The sequence below is a fragment of the Poecilia reticulata genome, chromosome 13 (genome assembly GCF_904066995.2).
Source record: "Poecilia reticulata chromosome 13, P_reticulata-male-v2, whole genome shotgun sequence".
NCBI lineage: Eukaryota > Metazoa > Chordata > Actinopteri > Cyprinodontiformes > Poeciliidae > Poecilia > Poecilia reticulata.
The window spans coordinates 12980054-13001655 of record NC_088842.1 but is presented as its reverse complement, the minus strand read 5'-3'; the positions used below and the strand labels follow the sequence as shown (position 1 = coordinate 13001655).

General features: G+C 38.2%; 2 protein-coding genes across 9 annotated transcripts in view; both read left to right on the top strand.

Annotated features, from left to right (window-relative positions):
• LOC103474721 (uncharacterized) overlaps positions 1 to 4915 on the top strand; it is a 69978-nt gene extending 65063 nt beyond the window's left edge. For all 4 annotated transcript variants that reach the window (XM_081615046.1, XM_081615045.1, XM_008425876.3 and 1 more), the window contains 3 exons: positions 683 to 711; positions 802 to 930; positions 2573 to 4915. In XM_081615046.1, coding sequence (XP_081471172.1) covers positions 683 to 711; positions 802 to 930; positions 2573 to 2893 — 479 coding nt within the window. In that variant the 3' untranslated portion in view covers positions 2894 to 4915. The remainder of the gene's footprint in view (positions 1 to 682; positions 712 to 801; positions 931 to 2572) is intronic.
• Positions 4916 to 8723: 3808 nt separating this feature from the next.
• scn3b (sodium channel, voltage-gated, type III, beta) lies at positions 8724 to 20570 on the top strand. Of its 5 annotated transcripts, XM_081615051.1 has the most exons (8): positions 8741 to 8973; positions 9049 to 9356; positions 9454 to 9597; positions 11378 to 11550; positions 11664 to 11883; positions 15554 to 15692; positions 18330 to 18413; positions 19663 to 20570. In XM_081615051.1, the coding sequence occupies exons 3-7, from the start codon at positions 9543 to 9545 to the stop codon at positions 18391 to 18393; spliced, it is 651 nt and encodes a 216-aa protein (XP_081471177.1). In that variant the 5' UTR covers positions 8741 to 8973; positions 9049 to 9356; positions 9454 to 9542; the 3' UTR covers positions 18394 to 18413; positions 19663 to 20570. The 5 variants fall into 5 exon arrangements, with proteins under 5 accessions (XP_008423892.1, XP_081471179.1, XP_081471177.1 ...); XM_081615052.1 differs by having other exon boundaries at positions 8741 to 8969; positions 9049 to 9597; XM_008425669.3 differs by having other exon boundaries at positions 9049 to 9597.
• The last annotated feature ends 1032 nt before the right edge of the window (positions 20571 to 21602 follow it).

Sequence of the window (21602 nt, the reverse complement as noted above, 5' to 3'; positions counted from 1 at the left end):
CTATAAAGAAACCAAAAAATAGAGAGAGGATATTATAACAGTATACATCAGTGTGTTTTTATATAATTACAGCACTATGAATAACCAATGCTCTGTTGCTTTAAATAAAAGCAATAACACTGTGTTATTTTTTTCAGTTTTTTTGCCTTTAGCAGTCTACAAAAAAAAAAAAAACAGAAACAAAAAAAACAGACCATCCTTAAGTTTACTTGGGAGAAACTACACTTTGAATGGTCAATACAAACTTTCTCTTCTGGCGCAGATTACACTTAAAATTACTGTTTAAGATCTTCAGAACATAATCTATTTTGGGTCCAGATAGTGAAACAATTAAGTTCCATTAATCTGCTAGAATAATGTGCCTCATAGATAAATGGATGAATCCATTTGCCATATCAGACTCTCTTTTTTTCTCATTTCTCCACTTCCACAAGCTATAAACATCATTAAACAATTGTGGGGTCTGGAGAGAAAGTCAATTATTGCCTCCCTAATGAGTTTAGAGAGCTTTTGTTTATGAGAAATGACCCAATATCCCAGCACCAGTGAGTGCTGAAGGAGTGCACACAGGGGCTGTTGTGCTAGAAAAGCAACTACATACCGCTCTGTTTATTAATTGCTTATTTCATTATTTCATTTTTTTTTACCATAAATTTAACAACGTATGGTTTAATTTCCTCAGGCTTACCACCAAGTGGAACACCAGTGCAGGTAATGAAGCTACATGGCATAGATGGTTGGAAGAAAAGAAGCAAAGATAATTTCCTTTATGCCTTGCATAACATGATCCTTTTTCCCCAGATGTCATGCGTAGAGGAAGAAATTGACCGCATGAGTGAATCTTTCCTGCAGCTAAGCATGCAGATGCAGAGGAGATCTCAAATAAGCACAATGTTAAAGGAGAGGGAGAACGGTGCTGCAGAAAAGGCGGTAATTAGAATGATTGGTTGTATATTTAAAATCCTAAAATTATATATGATTTGTACCTTATTGTTTAAATTGAATGATGTTTTGTCCCACTCATAAGTGATTTCTTTCTGTCTTATTTCCTGTGTGTTTTGAAGTTTTTGTCACAGATTTGTTTTTATTCCATACAGCCAAAATTGTTTAAATTCCCTGAACCTTTTCAATGTTTTAACTTTACAGTCACAAACCACTTTTTAACCCTGTCATGCATAGCGGTCACTACAGTGGACAGCTGTCTAAAAGTCCTTTTCTTGTGTTTCTTGTGGATTTTTATGTTATAAATGCACACAGACCACTGAAATGGACACTAATGCATCATAAAATACACCATCATCTACTGGCCATCAGTTGCAAATGCAAGACATTATTTTTGTTAAATCCAATATGACCGACAGACAAAGAAGCACGCCAACTGACCCGGTCCCTCCTTCTACTGTAGACGACTCTTGCAGGTAAAAAAATATATTGTGACATCAGATAACCCCTAAAGACCAATACTACTGATGTATTTTTCAAATAACAACTTTGTATTTGGAGAAAATTACAACTGATCACCTAAAAAAAAAAATAATAATTCTACCTTTTTTTTATGCCTTAAGAAAATATTTTTCTTTTAAATCCTGACACAAAGGATCACAATTAATGCATGAAAGGGTTAATAAACTCTTGTTATAGAAAAGGCTACTTCTGGACACCAGTCACATTGTAGTGCAGTTTTATCCCTAAGCAGCTCATGACCACTGTATCTTAACATTTGTTTTGCTTTTATGGATCTAACAGTGAAAACAAAAAAACAGACATAACAGTCCTAACAATGTTTTTAGTTTTGGGGATTTGGAGTTTGTTGTAGTCATCTTAAATAAAAATTCTCGAGAAGATTAAAAGGACAATTTACGATAATAGTACAGTAATCACACATCACTACTATCAGCAGGTTCTCCAACCTGAGCTCTAATTTCTGCAGCTCATCCAGAGTTACCATAAGAATTGACCCAGTGAATAATAATAATAATAATATCCTTGCCGAACCTGTTAGTTTGGGTGAACAATAATTTTTTTTAGTAGATTTGCAGTTTGGATAAACTCTTTTCATTTCCAGATGATGACTCAACAATTCTGAGACGGGATACAGTAACTTGGATTATTGTTTCATAACCCTGCTTTGAACATCTCTGGTCCTTTCTCCCTAATCTGTTTGTGTTCTTTGGTTTTCATGATACTGTTAACAGACCTCATAGCTTTATATACTGAAACTTAAGATATTTATTCTCGTTAAATTACACATTGTTGTACTGGATTTGATTTATGTATGAAAGTAAAACAGACCGAATACAAATATACTTCTTAGTTCTTCACTCAACTTTATAAAAAACAAAAACAAAATTGTAACGTGACAAATTTTGAAAAGGTTCAGAGAGTTGACTATTTTTCTAGACCCTGAACAAATAAGAGACACATTGCATTGATGTTAATGGGAATAATTACTTGAACAAATCCCTCCTTCATGTCGACGTAAATGTGCTCCAAGTCATTCTTGACATGGAAGATAAAAGCTCACATTAGGGTGCATAAGTATGATGAGTGAACGAGTGGTCTATTTTTGCAGAGGGAAACATCAACAAGCACGCCAAGCCTGAGTCGTAACGGAACGATCCTGTTGGAGCTGAAGAGATGTTACGTATCACAGCGGCTCGACGAGCTGCACACCACGTTAAACCAAATGAGACGTTGCCAGCTGCGTGGCGGCGAGCCGAGAGACGGAACGAGAGGCCGCGAGGAAAGCGATGATGGCTCCGTTCGGCACGGAGAAAAGGAGCATGATCCTGCCACGGAGCGCCGCAGTCCTCTAGACCGCCAGCGGAGCGCCGCTCTTTCAGCTGGTCAGAAACTCAGCCCACGCAGCCCGGAGAGAGCAGAGGTCTTTTAAATGATAAAGCGGAGAGTTACATTTCCGACCAGCAGAGAAGCGGCTCTGTTCAGACCAACAATCCTGACATCTTAATGGATCAAACTTTCCGGCGCACCAAAGATCAACTCCATTAAAAAAAAAAAAAATCCCCCAGAGAAATCTAAAGCATAATAGACAAACCTAAAGGAAAATAGAAAAGGACACAAAACTATTACGAAAATATATTTGATGTTTTGCTTTTCATTCAGATGGCAATGTCATCTTCTTTATTTCAGAGGCTTCTTTTTCTGTAGTATTTGGCCTCTAATAGCTTTGAGCTAATACTGTACAAGATAATACATTTGTCTGCTAAAGCGTGATTCCAGTACCATGCAGTTCAGCTGTGCCCTGTTAACTACCAGCGATGACAGACAGGAATATATTCTGGCAACGAGCCGCAGAATGACTCAACCTGTAACATTATCTAGACAGCGTCTCTGTCAGGAGGTAATAAAGGGGAAGCACTACTGCCTTTAGAACAACCTATGTTAATTGTAATAATCTAATTTAGATGACAAACTAAAACTGAATTGCATTTTTTCTTGTTTCCTGGTAACAACTTGTCTTTGTTTATATATTCAATAAATAAAAATCCAAGTTAGGATATTACTTGCTTCTGCCATTCAGAGGTGGACTTGCTTGTTTGCTTTGGATCATTGTATTGCTGCAAAACCAACATAATGCAATCCCATCTTGAGCTTGACCTCAAGGTCACAAACTGATGCCTGGAGATTTCTGTTAGAGAACAAAAAAAATGATAGTTTACAAAAAATTATCCTCCAGGTCCTGTAAAAAGCAAAGCTGCCCCACTATTACACACATACCTCTATGTTTCTATATAAGCTGAAATTGTTTTAGTTTAATGTCAGATTTAATGGACGCTCAAATGTTCAAAAACAAGTTCTCCCTTTGTCACAGAATATTTTCTCAAAAGTCTTGAGGATTTGTGGAGTTTTTTTTTTTGTACAGAAGTAATTTGCCCCCCTGCAACTCTTCTCTAGGTGTTTACAGTGCTTTACATGTTTTTCTGGGTTATTTTTTTTGACTAACCTGATGAGTTGCTAACACTCTCTTGGAGTAATTTTGGCCAGTCTACCACTTTTGGGTTCCATTTTGGTCTTCCTTTGTTGATAATAGCTCTCCCTGTGGTTTGCTGGATTTCCGCAGCCTTAGAAATGTCTTTGTAACCCTCTCCACATCATGAGTGCCAATCAGAGGAGAAACCTAAGCTTCATAACCGCTGCTTTCTTCTGGGCCAGCGCTTTATCTGACACGCAGGGTTCTGGGTCTTATAATAGAAAGTCAGTATTCCTACTGGGGGGGCTGTGAGCCAAATCAGAAGGTCAGATGGAACAAGTCTTCACTTAATATCAGTGTTAGCTTTCAGCTCCATGCCAAGTCCCCCTTGTAGAATCCAGCAATGCCCCGCAGCTACGTGTGGGTGCTTGTTTGTGAGTATGTGAGGTGTTGTTTAGTGATTGACCTGAGATTATGTGCTTATCAGTTAGATTAGCTTCTTTTGCCACTGATCTGACCTGCACGTCTGCTTCACAGTGCCACAGACGCACAGCAAACTGCTGGAGGAGCCCGCGTGTGTAAATCTGTGGGATGTTTTGCAGTTGTACCACATTATACTTGCTCTAGTTGTTTAGATCGCAACACATGGGTTATTTCGGGAAGATTAACTTCATGTGACATCTGTGTGGGTATGTTTTCAATCGCATGTTTGTAGGCTGCAAACTGTGCTCCCTTTGAATTTTTCCCCTCAATCAAGTCACGGTAACTAATCAAGTGCATGCGGACCTAATCTGTGTTTGTTCATTTGGTTGAAAACATTTTATGAGTAAACTACTGCTACTACAAAGTGCTGTACAGATCAATGAACATTTGAAATATGGAAAAGCCAAAAAAAGACAATAAAATCAAACACGTTTGCTCAAGATTTAGATTAAATGTATGATTAGAGAAGAAAACAAAATGTATCTTTATTCTTTAACAAAATCGACATTATCTTTCAACCACACACACACACACACGCACACACCCCCACACACACACACACACACACACGCACGCACGCATGCACGCACACACACACACACACACACACGTTTCTTTTGATATTCTAAGTGAATAACTGTGAAGAAGGAAATGCAGAGAAATAATGTCCTCAGAAATCACCTAATTACTAAACAAAGTTCACAACATTAGTGCCAGAAAGCCTAACTGAACACACAGTGTCCATGGTGATGCATGGCAGTGGCAGCATCATGCTGTGGAGATGCTTTCCTTCCACAGAGGTGGGAAAACTAGTCTGAGCTGATGGAAACATGGACAAAGCTAAATACATGGCAGCTCTGCAAGAACATAGATGCAACAAGAGGCTATTAAAATGAGTGACTGTAACATGACAAAATATTGCAAAGTACACTGGGTACGATTATGTTTGCGAGACGCGCTCTTCAGACACGGCGCGCAACAAAACAGTTAATCGTGCCGAAGGATGAGTGATGTCTGGCTCTAAAAGCTGCAGCTTTAAGAGGTTTTTCCTGTAAGACACACATGAGGTTTACATCTCAATTTCCTCATGTTTGATCCATGACTGCCTGCTGTAATCATGTTATAATCTTGAAATCCTTCCAAATCCCTGGAAATCTGCTCTATGGTCCTGCAAGCACTCTCACACACAAGCCATCCTGGTAGATATGAACCAGCATATACACTTCTGACCACTTAAATTCCTCCATTTTTGAGCGCTCTCTCGATTTTAGCGTCATGAATATCTGCTCTCACAACGACTTCCTGTTTGAAAAGTTATGTCAATATATGCAGCAATCGTATGTTTATAGGCTGCAGCTGTGCTCCCTTTAAATTTTTTTATATATGGCACTGGAAAAAACGAAGAGCCCACTGCACTGATCCCCTTTGAAAACCTGTTGGTTATTCCACCAAATATTGATTTCTGAACTCTTCCTGAGTTAAAACATTAGTGTTGTTGTTTCTAAATGAACATGAACTTGTTTTCTTTGCATTATTTGCATTATTTGAGGTCTGAAAGCGCTGCATCTTTTTCATTATTTTGACCATATCTCATTTTCTGCAAATAAATACTACATTTTTGCTTTTAATTTCAGAGACATGTCAGAAATTCATAGATTAGAAAAAAAACAATGTTCTTTTTACTCAAACATATAGCTATAAAAAGTAAATTCAGAGAAACCGATCATTCTAAATGGTTTTCCTGAGCTGCATATATGCACATCTTCTTTAAAGAGCAACAGTGTAAAACCACATCCATTCACTCTACACAACGTTGGTTTTTTTGGCTTTGGTTCTTGCAGCTATTAGGTCTGCATGTAAGGAAGAGAAATAGTTCTGAAGCTTCCTGTAGGCTTATATTGAGTTTGCAGTCTGTCACTAAGCAGGCCCTTAGTCACCATGGCGCTGCGTTACTGTTGCTATGGTTTCCTTATCTGCAGGATGTGGTTCAACCAGACCTGCCATATTTAGTCTGCTTCTCAGCAAGCAAGCCTGCTGCTGCTGGATGCACTTAGCATCCCTGGTTTTTTTCACTGTGTGAAGTGGCTCTGTTGTGTAAATTTTTACTTTTGCACTTTTAGCACAACAGTAACATCATCAACACCATGTACAATTACATAGAGGGGACTGGTAAACCAGAAATTAGACTTCTTTATCTTTGAAATTACAAAATATTGAATAAAATAAGGCTGGCGAACCTCACCGAGCCTACATTCTTGTTTTGTTTATGTAATCTGCTTATAGTTCCAGATACAAGATCTGCAGGATTAAATACTCTGAGATTATTATCTCTCTTTAAGGCTTTATCACAGTCTGGTCTGAACCTGCCAGCTACGTCTTAGTGCAGTTCAGGACAAGGTTGGAAATGAAGGAGTTGATCAGCCCTGGGGACTAAAGTCGTCCTCGTCAGCCGAGTCCTGCAGCAAGGACAGCGGAGTCCGAGTCCCGAGGGAAAACACTTCAACACTTGGAAAGCAGTGAAGGTTCTGTTAGGATCCTGGAAGCTCATTTAATGATTTTCTTTTTCCAAAGAGCTTCAGCAGAGACATTAGACATTTAATGTCTTTAATGGAAAGAGGCGCCTTACTTTATCTTGTTCTAAATCTATACATTATAAACAACTGATTTGAATCTTTGTTTCCCATTTAAATCATTGCTGAACATGGCTTTGTGGCAGAAAAAGGAGCAATGGAGAGGAGAAAGTGGATAAATGACAACTAAATGAAATTCTTTACAAAATAAGGAGACCATCAACTGATGAATCATGAATTGCAGTTTTCAGTTTAAGACCCAACTCTTCAGCGGACGCAGACCGTTTCCAACACTGACACTAATGATGCACTTGCCAAGAAAAATCAATAACGGTGTTCAAAGTTTTAATTATTTCCCATAACGATGATCTGGTCGTCTGGAGGCTCTGGGATTTGTACGACAGCAGTAAACGTGCAAGGAATAAATCAAATTCATGAAGTGAAGTAGTGTGTGCATCATCCTTTTTCAACTAAATAAGTTTGACACCTCAGACTTGGTGAACTTTCCAAAGGCTTTCAATTTATCTTAAGTCTCGAGTCGAGAGCTTTTTGTTTTTACCTCATTAAAGAAGTCATCAAGTCATTATTTTTCGTACTGCCATTAAAGTTGTGCAGCTTTACTTTGGGAAGTTCTTAGACCATTAAATGTACACAATGCTGATTATAGATGGCTAACAATTTAAACTCTTCCATTTTAGTCCACTGGTTTAATTATGCTCTTTGTACATTTCCATATTTTTCTATATTACAATCTGAAACTAAAACAAGTGGAGCATGACTAAGAAGTGGTTAAATAAGTAGACTAGTGCATTACTTTTCACCACACTACATTGCCCCTGTGTGACCTTTCAAGGTCTCCTAATTTTCAAATAAATCCCATGTGTGTAAATTATTCTTAGCATAATAATAATTATGCTGCATATTTGTGCAGACCGCAAAGTTTTGCTAAAGAACATCAGTGAAGAAAAACAATGACGATCAGGGAGCACAGTGGACAGGTCAGGGATAAATCAGGGTTAGCTTATAGAACAATAAAGATATGAACATCTCACAGAGCACTGGACAATCCAATTTAAAATGAAAGGAGTGTGGGACGGCTAAACCTTTTAAAATCAGGCTGTCCAGCTGAACTAACAGCCAGGGGAATAGCAGCATTTATTGGAGAAGCAGCCAGAAGGCACAAACTGTAGTCTCTGCGTTTTCAAAGCTGGTTACAACATACCTCAGAAAACAAACAACTGTACTTACAGCAAATGAGTCTGAGTACATGTACTGCTACATACATGGCTATTCAGATAATTATACATGGCTTTGAATTGGTCCATCACATTCTAATAAAAGACTTCAAAATAATTGGTTATAAAGTGACAAAATGAAAAAAAGGGTGGGAATACTTCATTTTCCTGTTATTACTTAAAGGCTTGACCATCTGGAACATGTTTTGTGCCTTGTTATGATGACTGGAGAGGTTGAAATAATGTAAGGGCTCAAGTGTTTTTTTAAAAAAAAAAAGGAAATGTCATGAGTGGGCTTCTCTAAACCTTATGTAACACATGACAAACTGAGGAACCCCCTCCTCTTTCATACTTCTGTTATGCTTTTCTTTTTTTTTCCACTCCATTGATTTGCATCAAATGTCTGCAAGCTATTCTAGGAGCTGCTCGGATTTGTTTTCAGTCAAATAAAAACAAATTAGTTGAAGGGGGAGCCTTCTTAGGCAGGACCCAAATGGCTATAACAAGATCATGCACGTTGTGTTGTGGGTGGGAGTAACTCACGCATGCGTATCAAACCCTCTCTTCCTGCCAGGCGCTAAGTGGAAAACAAAGAGTGAGCAGCGGCTAGGAAATACGGTCAATAGCTTTTTTTTTTTTTTTTAATGAAAGAGATAGATTTGAATTAATCGACAATCTTTACCGTATGTCGTGTAAAATAGGAGAAGTGTTGCCGTTTGGGTCTACTCAAGACTTCAAAATCTCGAGGCTGTATGTGAGTGAATCGGCTTTGTTGTTATAGAATCCACAGGTTCTGGTCTAAGATTCTTCTTCTTTTTTTTTTCTTTAGAAGAAAAGAAAGGACTTTTGTGAATGGATCTGGACTGAGGTGACTGCATTTGTGGGCGAGGAAACTGTTGCATCACTCCAGTTTGCGTTCGCACATCACGGACCTGCTCATTCCATCCAAGTGCCGGGGATGATGACATTTCCTGTCTGCGTGTAGATGAGAAACTGCGAGCCGAGAAGCCGTAAATGCATAGATGGGCTCGTAAAACTGCTTAAAAAAAAAAAAAAAAAAAAAAAAAAAAATCAGTTCCCCGCACTTCTGCAGAGCGTCACTTGACTTGTCGCGCCTCGCGTCGCTTCTTTCAGCAGGTGGGTTTTCACTCGTGGGGCAGAGAGAAGTTTCCTGCGCTCGGGGCGGCCGAGGAGAGGCGCTGTCTGTGGTCCTGAACTCGCATATCTCACCCAGGAGTTGGCCTTGAAGACAACTTCAAAACGGGGCTGGAGTTGCAGCAGCGGTTGTCCCACCAGCAGCTCCTCCTCCTCATAGGGCTGAATATGCCAACTCTGCACCGAGTTCAACAGCAAACGTTGCTTCTGTTGTTGTTCGTCGGTAAGTGTTACATTTTGAGGTTGGCTTATACATTGTCTGGTTTAAATGATCAGCGTTGAATGCTGTGTGTTTGGCCGTGGCGCATTCACGGTTGTGAACATTTTCCAGAGCTTTCCGTTCGTTTCGTAAAATGGGTAAACTGGAGGAAAGAAAGCGATGTTGGGCTGTGTCCTCTTATTTCCTTCTCGTCTCCCTCTCTGTCCTCTTGTTTGTCTTCTCTCCGCCCACATAATGTTTTTTTTTTAAAATAAAATAAAAAAGGATGAGATAAAAAATCAATGTTGTCACTGTCTGCCCAGGGCAAGACTCTGGTTATGTAACAGCAATGGGCCTAACATAGTCACATAGACATTTTGTGACATTATAAGCAACTATAAACCATCATTTGATAAAAGAAAACATATAAAGTTTTATGAATATACAACTGTCTGTTACCATATGAATACAACTACATACCACTAATTTTGACCACTTGATTCTTTTATTTATGGAAAATAGTTCATTTAAAAAAAAAAGCATAATTTGAAGCCTAATGTCATTACCAGACAGAGCAAGACAAACAATGTCTGTTGTACCATTAGTGTTTTTCAGTGGTGCAAATTTTGACATACATCTCTTGATAGAAGGCCTAAACAATGTTTCCTCGTTCTAAGGAGCCACAAACGAGGGAGTGAAGGAGTTATGTTTGCAGACTCTATGCATTTATAACCACTGCATCATTTGCCTTTTTTACTCAATTCCCTCCCCACCTTATTCAATTAACTGAAATGCAATTATATTCCAGCCTTCTCAGTTTTCTCACAGTATGTTAAAAACGCCTTCAAATGCTTCCCATAGTTTCTGTGATCTTTACCAATATTGCAAAACCAAGAAAACTTTACTTGGCAGGAACCACAATATTTTCTTTGTCAATCTTTCATAACACAGAACTGTAAGTTTAAGTTTATGCCTGTGTTTATGTAAACTGAGTTCTGCGTCTGGCTTTGTGTTGGATTGGACACGAACAGATTAATGGAGATTATGAAACTTTAAAAAAAACAACAAAAAAAAAACCCTATCACTCATGAGATTATTTTTTCTTTATTAAAAAACAAACAAACAAAATGTTTGTATTTGTTGTCGAAGTTTGAGTGGCTCTACAAGACAACAATCAGTTACTTTCTTGTAAGCTGTGTGTTTAAGCATTTCCTTCTGGAAATGCCCAAAATAAACACCATCAATTTTGGAGCCATTACCGTCAGACTTTTTTTTTTATTACCTAAAAGACATCTAAACCAATTCCAGTGTCAATAAATTATTTATTGCTTAAATATCTGCTGTTTGCGACGGTGGTAGGAGTTCAACCTGTAATTGGTGGGTTGATGGTTCGAGTACCCACCGTGTCTGCTGGTGGCGGTCAGAGGCCGTAGTGGCGTGGGTGCCTAGCAGCTTTGCCTCTGTCAAACTGCCAGAGCCACAGCTACTATATTGTAGCTGTGGCTACAATGTAGTAGCTTACCACCATCAGCGTGTGAATCCAGTGTGAAGCGCTTTGAGGTCCTCAGGGCTTGATGAAGCCATTTATCTCTCATTTTATCAAATCTAGGATAGATACATTCTCCCTTCTGCTCGTTAGCTCTTTTACTTATTGGTTTAAATTATTTTTATTCTTCCAGATCAAATACAGAGGAAAATGTTCAAGACTCATTAAACACTTTCTTGAAAGTTGATGAATTTTAAATATGGAAGTATGAGTCAATTGTGGACATAAATGTGTGCGATATTGATTCTTTTTTTTTAGTCCACTTGAGCAGGCCAGTATGTGTCGATGTGGCGTCCGACACCGACGCAGTGCTGGGAGGCTCCATGAAGCTGACATGCATCTCCTGTTTGAAGAGGGAGGAACTCAAACCAAACACAAGTGTGAATTGGTATTTCACGTCAAGTGAAAACACCACATATGACAGAATTCATGTATGTTTCCAGAACAGTGTTGTGTACGACCCGTACTTTTGAGTTCTGTGCTTGATCGGTTTAGACTGTTAGTGTTAAAAGTTGTTTTTTTTCTTCTTCTTCTTTTTACCTAGATTTTTGAAATTAACAAAGGAGGCCTGGATGGACCCTTTAGAGACCGTCTGGTCTGGAATGGTAGCAAAGACCTGCAAGACGTCTCCCTTTTGATCCTAAATGTCTCAAAGAGCGACCGTGGTACTTATGAGTGCCACGTTAATCGCACTTTTGACTTTGGGGTCTATACACCATCGACACAGACAGTAAAGAACATCACACTGACCGTGAAAGAAAAAGGTACGGTTGTGTCCATTGTTTTGTGTGTAAATACAGCAGAAACCAGATATTCAACTCACTGTGTGAAAAGACACCCATTTTTTGTCTCAGTTAGTGATGTAGCATTACACCGCCATTAAAAAACAAGCAGAAAAAGAACAACCAATTACTCACCCTAGAAGACTGCATCGCCTATAGCAACCAGGGTCAACCATACTTCCTCAGTAAGATGGCAATTTCTTTCACTCCCAATACCTGACGGAATCACTCTTAAGATACTCTTAAGACTTCTTGACAATCATTTTTGGGCTAAGATAGAAGCTCTCTGAGGGATCTGAAAATCCTTCTGCACACAGGCTCTGGTGTTCAGCTGAAAGCTGCTAAGCAGTTAGAATGTTTTATTTTAGAGCTGCCTGAATCAACACTGCACTGTTTAGATGCAAAACTGCTGGCCTCTGTGCACCTAGCCCTGTCTCTGTGCTCTGCCTCCTCTTCATCTGATTTTAAAATGTTTATCAGGCCAGCATGACTTGCTTTGTAATTATAAACCCAACTTTTTGTCTCTGCTAAGTGATGCATTAGTGTGAAAGCACTCTGCCACTAACAATACCTCTTCCCTTTCCCCACTCTTCTCTATGTTGTGACTGGTTTGAAAAAAAATAAATAACAACTGTGTTTTGTTTTGTCTGCCTTTATTTTTTTTCCATTAAAGCTTTCTTCTATTGTCTGTGAAGGGCTTAATTCAAACCAGCTACTTTGCTATCTGTTTAAAACTGGGTAATGTATTATGCTTCCTGGATGTTTGGCCTGCTGAATGTTTCATCTTCCACCTCAGTCGAATATACAAATCAACGTGTATATTTGGAAGCTCCTAATTCTGTTGCATTTCTTTAGATTTTCATTTTCAATGCCTGCATTTGGTAGAACTTTTAATAAGATGCATATACACGCAGAATGCCGCAGTCAGATTTCTTTCTGCGCAAATATCAAAAATCTTCCTTCATATTTCATACAACAGCGGTATCGAGTTCCAGAAAGCCTTTTCTGCAGCAGCCACTATACAATATGTTCTGATAATGATTTTCATGGTAACAAAGTGGAAACGTTTGCCTTCACTGGATCTGTGCTTTCTCATCTAAGGGATCATATTACAAAAACAGCCAAATCAAGTTGGACAAACGCGGTTCTTCTGAGAAGGTTTTCTGGAATTTGGTACAAACAAACAGGTTCACAGTGGCTCAAAAATGTTAAGATTTTATATACAATTTCCAAACGTCAGTGTGTTGTTCTCAAGACGTTTTAGTTCCCAAAGTCCAGTTTCATGTTTGAATCGTCTGTTAAGATTCTCCTCCAAATGAAGTTTAATTGTGATTGATGGGTGACGTTCAGTGCTTCGCAAAAGCATTTATGCTTCTTTTATATTATTAAAACTGTCAGTACACCAACGCATTTTATTAGGGTTTGGTGTTATAGACCAACAAAACAATTCACAAGCAGTTAAATAGAAGGAAAGTAATACGCAGTTTGCACACTTCCAGCTGAAATATTGAAAGTGTTGCAAGCATTTGTTTTGTATCTATTCTCAACTTTCCTGCTTGTCAAAAAAGAAAAAAACAAAAGATAAATATTCCCATGGGATGATAAGGCCATGCCATGTTTTGCCATGGGAAAGCGCTATTCAAGGTGATGTGTGGTGTTAGTTTTCCATCATCTTCTGTTTGGCTTCAACATGCCTTGTGACAAAACTTTAAACTGGGCGAATTACATATTTTCTTCTCGGAAGGCTTTGTTGTTTTTATCCACTTTAGAGATCAGATTTGGATAGTTTATGGCTAATAAAGGCTTGCTGGCAGATTCTACCACCTGAGCTGTGAACCAGCTTAGAGGATTAGGGCTGAGAAAGCAGGTCAAACTTTTCAGTGTTTTGTTTATAAATAATAATAGTAATAATAATAATAATAATAATAATAATAATAATAATAATAAAAGTTGAAAACAATTTTTTCTCAGTTCAGAATTATGCACAATGTTCTGATGGTCGATTACATAAAGACCCAAAAATACACTGAATTTTTGGTCATATGTGAAACAGCTTAAAGGATATAAATACCTTTGCAAAGCACTTCAGTCTCCAATGATTTTTTAAAATCTTTTACTACAGCTAAGTGAAGAATTTTAGAAAATATAAACACATAGAATAGTGAAAACTCTGTTTCTTATGGATTTAAAGATAATAATTTGATGCTATAATTGTTTTCAAACAACAAAAAGAAATGTCTGAGCCAAGAACCACTGTGAGTTTGCACCTCCATTTTATATCATACACAACCCTGTGGAGCTTTCACAGTTCAACAGGCAGGTTTGCTCTCTGCCTGCATGTAACTTTGTGAAATCTCTGCAAGGCACCTTCCCTTTCACATTTTTAGATTCTAATATCATCACTCAGTACTTATGCCCATCATATTTACCTGTATATTGTTAGCTTGATCTAAAAGGTAATGCATCCTAAAAGCATGAACTTATAAGAAGAATGTTTTTTTTTAACAGTACTTACTGTAATTGGTAATCAGACAGTATCTCATTACTCCTAAATATACATAAAACAAATGTTTTTAGTAGATTAACAGAAAGTGGGATTTTTCATCTTGTTAACAAAATGTATGTTGCATGGAAACCATCGTGTTTTGGGTTTTTCATGTCTAGAGACAAATAAAATATTTTATTTTTGAATAAACCAAAATACAAGTCAAGACAGAATGTGCTGTTCCAGGCTAAGCTACAAAAGTTCAGTGAAAATTTACATTTCAGAATAAGAGAACATAAACTTGGTTGTTGTGCAACAAAGTTGTGTGTGTGTAGCTCAGCCGTTCAAGGCTGCCAGCCTGTCCTGGTAAGTGCAGATTTCTTCATTGAATATCATCCAATGGTTATTTTGCAAGTGTTTCTGAAAATGTGCTGATGGCATGAAAATGTGCTGACAGCAGTCCTCTTCTAGTGCATTCATTTCTGTGGCCATTAGCCTGGAAAACATCCGGAAATTGTTTCCAATAAATTCAGTTTTTTTTTTTTTTTTTTTGCTTTTGCATTTTGCTGTCAGACTGGATTGCATTTGGCAGTAGAATATTTAGTGAGAAATTTAGTTTCATCGAGCCGACTTGCTGCCAAGAACATAGAGAACAGCAGGTTTATATTGTTTTGTCATTATCATTAGGGGCTAGTGCAATATGAAAACAACCTTTACTATTACTACCGCTTTACTAAAAAACATATTTTCTGGCTAATAATGAATAATTAATGCTTTATGCTCTTCCCACTGCCTCTTTAAAATGACAAACACCTTCATTTCTCAATCACTTTCTAATTAGCACCAAGCTAAAAGATCCAATGTGTAAAATGCTCTATATTAATAACAAAGTTAGCAAGGAACGCATAAATAAAAATACAAAACAAGGAATAAACATGAATACATAATACTTAAATTGAACGTTTTATTTAGTCAAATAAGTAACCTGCTGATATCTCGTCCTCTTCGTCATAAACGACGTGAGATTTTTTGCCAGCCGTGTTCAACGAGCTCAGGACATTTCCTCAGAGCCGCAGCAGAGTCTGTTTTGTTATTCACAAAAAATGGTGCAGAAAATGAAGGTGTGCTGAATAAAGCTTGTGCCTATCTGCTGTTTGTGCTCCGCAGCCTCCAATGACACCACCGCAATCTACTCTGAGATCATGATGTATGTCCTGCTGGTGTTCTTGACCTTGTGGCTGCTGGTGGAAATGGTCTACTGCTACAGGAAGATCTCGAAGTCTGATGAGCAAGCGCAGGACACGGCGTGAGTTTCGCACGTTTCCATGCGCTCAGATCAGTGCGAGCTAACGACAAACACAGTGTTCTGATGTGTGATCTGTAGCATATCAAATGGATCTAATCTGAAAAGGATGTTTTGCACCTGTGGATCCTTGAATCTCGTACTCTTACTCTATGCTCATACAATTCCAGACATCAATGGCTGAGATTTAGCAGGCTGTCAGACAGAGAGCTAGACTGAAAAGGTCAGACTAACAGACAGATATGGGAATAATTGAAAATTGAGTATGTTCCCTGCTCTGGTTTTTAACCCTCTTACATCTTTAATCTGTTTTTTTTTTTTTTTTTCCTCCACGGAAGCCAGCCAGCCAGACACACCTGAATTATTGCAAGCTCTGCTGACTGTTCGTCTTTTGAGCAACCTTTTAACATCCAAGCTGGATTTTCAGCTCCATCGTAAACTGGCTTTTTGTGTCACCTTGTCTCAAAGCCACCTATGTAGTCAGCTCCCACTGGATTTCCACAACATTGACTCTGCCAGCCTATGCCTGTTGACAGCTTTTTCTTTCTTTTTTTGAAAATCATGAGTCATATTGAGTCATATTTTGAAAAGTAACAGATAATGCACAGCACCATGGTTGATTCACCATTCTTGCAATGTGAATAGAGTCCTGCAGCTGCAAACTAAAATGCGGTGTGTTTTAAAGATTCCTTATTTCATGGGGGAGGAAATGTGCAATGCAATCGCAGACTCTGTGAAAATGGTGGCAAATATCTAATGTCACTGTTCGTGCCTTTGGTTAAATGTCATATAGGTTCTTTTTTTTTTTAAATCTGAAACCTACGGAAGAGGATTAGGGCCACTGGGAAAAAAAATTCTGACTTTAATCTCAGAATTATGAGAAAAAAAGTCAGAATTCTGATTAAAGTCAGAATTGTTTTTTTTTTTTCCAGTGGCCCTAATCCTCTTCTGTAGAAACCTCCCCAGAACTCTTTTTCTTTTTTTTTTTAGCTCTTGTGGCCTTTATTCAAAAGTAAATGGTAGGTGGTGCTGCACTTAGCGCTGTGAAATAAGAATAAGACAAGGAGCAAATGGCTTGAACCCACATGTTATAGACAACAGCCTCTGTACATGTATTCTTCACTAACTGAGCCCCTTTTAGTCAAATGTGTACCGTATTTTTTGGACTGTAAGCCGCTACATTTTTCCCCACGCTTTGAACCAAGCGGCTTACATCCCGGCGCGGATTTCCTGTGGATTTTTCTTCCACCACCAGGGGGCTCTTTAGCAGGAAGTGAATCATTGGAAGTCAAAATTAGAAATCAAAGAAGAAAGTGCTGATTTTCATTTAGAACAAGCACATGCTAGCAGCAGGCACAACGGAGGAACGTTTTCAAACTCATATGATGCAGCTTTTAAATTCAAGGCTATGGAGGGAAATAGAGCCACTGCATGTAACATTGGCGTGAACGAAACCATGGTTCGGCGTTGGAGACGCAGGGCTGCGTCCTTAATAGCAAATTCATTAAGGAAGCAGCCCTCTGTGGAGACACCAGCGGCTTATAGCCCGGTACAACTTATATGTATGTTTCCAGTTTTTTTTGTTTTTTGTTTTACTTTGTGGATGCGGCTTATAGTGAAGTGCGCTTTATTGTCTGGAAAATACGGTACATACATAATTGCAGATGTGATTTATATATTAACCATTATTGGTCTTTAACTCATTGCATAGTGTTAAGGTTGGCAATAGGCCAAGAAGGTGAAAAATCTAGGAGCTTTTTGTTAGCCTGTTTTATGGTTTTCAAATATTTCAGTGACTTCTTCTTCTTCTTCTTCTTCTTCTTCTTCTTCTTCTTCTTCTTCTTCTTGCAACTGAAGCAGATTAGTTGTAATTCTATGATTATTATTGGGAGGCCTTTCTTATAATATTCCAGGTCAGCAATTATTTTAAAGTTGTGAACCTTGCTGTGTAAGGTTACCATGACTGATATTTGCATTCCAAATAATTACCTTGGGTAAAGCAAATTAAGCTAGATGGTACTTTGATGAAGCTGTTAAAGCTTTGTAGAGGCTTCAGCCCTTATTAAAAAACACAAAACTGAGCAGCACAGGGGTATTTAACTTCTATTATGTTGGACTCAATTTTTATATGCATTTAACACTGTAAGCTTCTTTAGTCTTTGTAGTCGAGACAGTGAATTAGCTCTAATATCTGAGATAATTGTTTAAGACTAAGATGGGAAGTGACAACAAAAAGAAAGACTTGGTCAAAGATTTAGATAACTTTTCCTTCCTAACATTTGCTGACTGGCTAACAAAGTTCATTTCATTAATATAATTCTTGTTTAGTCTGCAGAGAAGTGGTGTAGGTGCACTGCATGTAACTGCAAGCATTTTTAGTGCTGGGATTTTAAGAGCATGATGATAAATACTGAATGAGTGTGTCAGTTCATCTGGATGTGCACTCGCTGTCTCAACGCTGCACTGATTGCTTTGTCTTTTACGAACTCCACATGGGACATGTGAGGAATTACTTACATGTGACTTGAAGGGAAATGTATGTTGCAGCCTTGTTGTTCCAGACTGAAAAGAAAACTTCTGCCTTCCAACAGGAGAAAACCAAGGCACTCTTTTTTTAGACGCTCCTCTGTTTTCCTGCAGGACAAACTACCTAGCCGTTCCGTCTGAGCAGAAAGACAATCCAGTCGCTCCAGTTACCGAATAAAAGCGCTTTTCAGTGACACGGTATTTCACATGTGATTTCCTCAGCCTGAACCCGATCAGTGAAATCATCCCCTTCCTTCTTGAATCCATTGTTTGTAGCTTCAACACTCATAACTCTGCAGCTTTGTAGACTCCCGTTGCTTCAACCATCACCGTGTCTCATCCTTCACACACATTTTTTAAAAGCACCCATTTCTGTCCTTTTTGGACTCATCTGTTTTTCAGTCACTCTCTTTGATTCTTATTTAGATATCTAATATGTCTATAAGTAGACATGATGCATGATTTTGTGTTTTAGTACTTTGAGGTTATAATGTGTGGCTATAATGTGTGAACATTGTAAAAATAGCAAACTAGTGAGTGTGATGTTTGCATGTTAAGTAGCACTCCATTCTGTTTTCAGGCGAATTAGATGCATTCAGTAGTGCAGAACCTTGCAAAAACCTTGGAGATACAGCGCCTTGAAAAGTTAATTACACGCCTTGAACTTTATCATATTTTGTATCACAAACGTTATTGTATTAATGGGGCTTATAAGTGGCAGATCAATGTGTAATTATAAAGTGAAATACAAATAGACATGGTTATGAAAAGCAAAAGGACATAAAAAAACCCTGTTTGGCCAAATTGATATTCACAGCTGCTTTTAGTCAATTGTAAGACATTTAAGAATGGAGAAAGAAAAAAATTGCAATGAGGGTCATAACATATTTATTTTTAACTTTGAAAACTTTCATTTTTATTATTTCAAAAAAGTTCAAGATATTACTTTTGCAAGGCACTTTATGTCCCATTTATTTATATTTTGCTTCCAGTAAGTCTTTTTTTTTTTTTTTTTGGTCAGCTTGTAAATTATGCTTCCTGGAGGCCTTTTCAAAGTATTTCTTTTGATTTGATTTTCTTTAATCATGTTTAGTCTCACTGGTTCTATGAAAACCAAGCGAGAAGGCTAATGCTTCTCACTGGTCGTGTCGATCCTCGCTGAATTTTCTTGTTTCGTGAAGACATGACTATGATCTGCTGTTGGTAGTTTTTCAGGCCTCACAACTCTCCTTTTGTTTCACACATTTGCAATTTCCCCTAATTTTCACTAAAGGCCTGAACAATTTGTTGCCATCAGTTGGTACAAAGACTTTTAAGCGTTTCTGAACATCTGGCTCAGTGGAAGCAAAGAATAGGGAAACGATAGATGATTTGAAATAACACGTTATTGTCTTTAAATGAACCATTTCAGGTTTACTGAGGGAACCATGTTCTCTGTTCTCTTCAGATATTAACCACTCAGGATGATGGCACAGACAGCACAATCCCGTCGGTGCCACCATGAAGAGGTTTCTCTCAGACGGCGACGTGAATCCCGCCAGCCAACCTTCCCTGTGTATCCACTGTGTCTTATAACAGAAAAGTGCTACATATATATTTTTTCCCCTTTCCCTCTTCTTTATGAAAGCTCTGACATCAAGTGCTTTTACTAATGCAGTAGTTCAGAGGGTAAAACTGTCCTGCACCTATTATCCGATCAATATAGCCATACTGTAGACTATAAGGACCTGCTGATGCGTTGATGTACCACCCATTTCCAAACAGCTAGTGTTGTGAGTTTTGTACCTCGACATTTAATGCTTGACCTAAGGAGAGAGTCTGCTGTTTTAAAGGCTCTTAAACTTGCTCTGCCATGTTTATTTTTCTAACCTTTTTTATAGACCTTGTTGTGATTTTTCAGGTCACAGAGTTCTTTGTACTGGCCAGAAGTCTTTCTATGACGGTCGAACTGAAAAGCTTTTACACTCGTACGTGTCTGTGTACTCTCTGCTTTCCGTTAAATGCTTATAAACATGACATTCTGTAAGAAAAAGACTGTCTATTCAGCTGAATTTTATTTGAAGGTTTTTACTCGCCGCTGTATAAATCTTTAATCCGCATTCGGCTCTGATGTCAGCGTATGCTCAAGGTCAAGTGGTACTGCACTTAGTGCTCTTAAATGTATTCTTGAAGCTTTGACTGTTCCTGAGTGTTGCTATCGAGACCCGGTGTGTGCCTCCTTCAACGATACCAAACTGTAGAAACATCTCTGACTTGATTCCATCATGTTCGGCCATTTTCGTTCTGTTGCAAATACAATAATTCATCTGTGAATTTTACATTTTTAACTTAATAAATATACATTCCACAGTGTGATTTGGCACGTCTCTGTTATTTCCAGAAAATGCCCTCAAATCTTTACATACATAATAATGGCAAGAATTATTTTTTATGAATAAATTGTACATTAGCTACACATTTACAGAAGAGACTGCTTTTTATTAAGTCTCTGCTGAACTAAAGTCAGTGTTGGAGCTCTTCCTCCTGAAGTGAAGGAAAGAAGTGCTCGATTGTGGCTCAGTGGTCTCGAAACCATTTTGCAGATCAAAGTACATTTAGCATTTTTTTTTTGGAAATCAAGGTCCCAGACTCTGAAGGAAAAGTGGAGAGGCGGCACAAAATCTGAGCTGCTTGAGGTTCAGTGTGAAGTTTCCACAGTCGGCGAGGATTTGAGGTGTCATGTTATCTGTCTGCGCTGGTCCACTGCTGCTTTATCCAGAGTCAAAGCAGAAAATTTTATAGCACTTCATGTTTCCCCTCTGCTGAGATGCTTTGCGGCGATTTTTTTCCGAGCAGGATTTTATGCCATCTCATACTGTTAAAATCTACTTTAACGACTGCATTATCACTCTGTTTAATTGGCTATCTAACTCGCCCAACCCCACAGCATCTATGGGACGTTGTCAAGAGAAAGATGAGAGACGCAGCAGCGTCCAAACAGCTGAAGGTGAATATGATATCAACATTGGCTTTCTTCCAGGCAGTTCACCTCCATGCCACGCTGGGTTGATGCAGTCAGTATAAAGGAGTCTCTGCGTACAGAGTGTACATACGCTGGTGTATTTTAGAGAATTTCTGTATAAAAAAATATTTTATTATATTGCTCTTTCATATTATTTTAATTGTGAGGAACTCAGGTTTGGGATCTCATTATCTCTAATCAATAAATATCAAAATGAGCAAAAAGTCTTGACGTATATGTATCCCTCCGAGTAATGAATCCAGCTTTTTGAGTTAATTGAGTAAATTTACTTTATGAATAAATATGCTATAATATTGACTCTCAGCAACGTTTTTCCCCCCCTCCATGTTCTCCACTATTATACACGACTGTTGTGTGATTCAAAG

Bases quoted from the DNA above. Each gene is read 5' to 3' on its own strand.
- scn3b (XM_081615052.1), top strand. From the start codon at position 9,543: ATGCCAACTCTGCACCGAGTTCAACAGCAAACGTTGCTTCTGTTGTTG. The intron at 9,598-11,377 runs GTAAGTGTTACA...CTTTTTTTTTAG, and splicing joins GCTTCTGTTGTTGTTCGTCG to TCCACTTGAGCAGGCCAGTA. The intron at 11,884-15,553 runs GTACGGTTGTGT...TGTGCTCCGCAG, and splicing joins ACTGACCGTGAAAGAAAAAG to CCTCCAATGACACCACCGCA.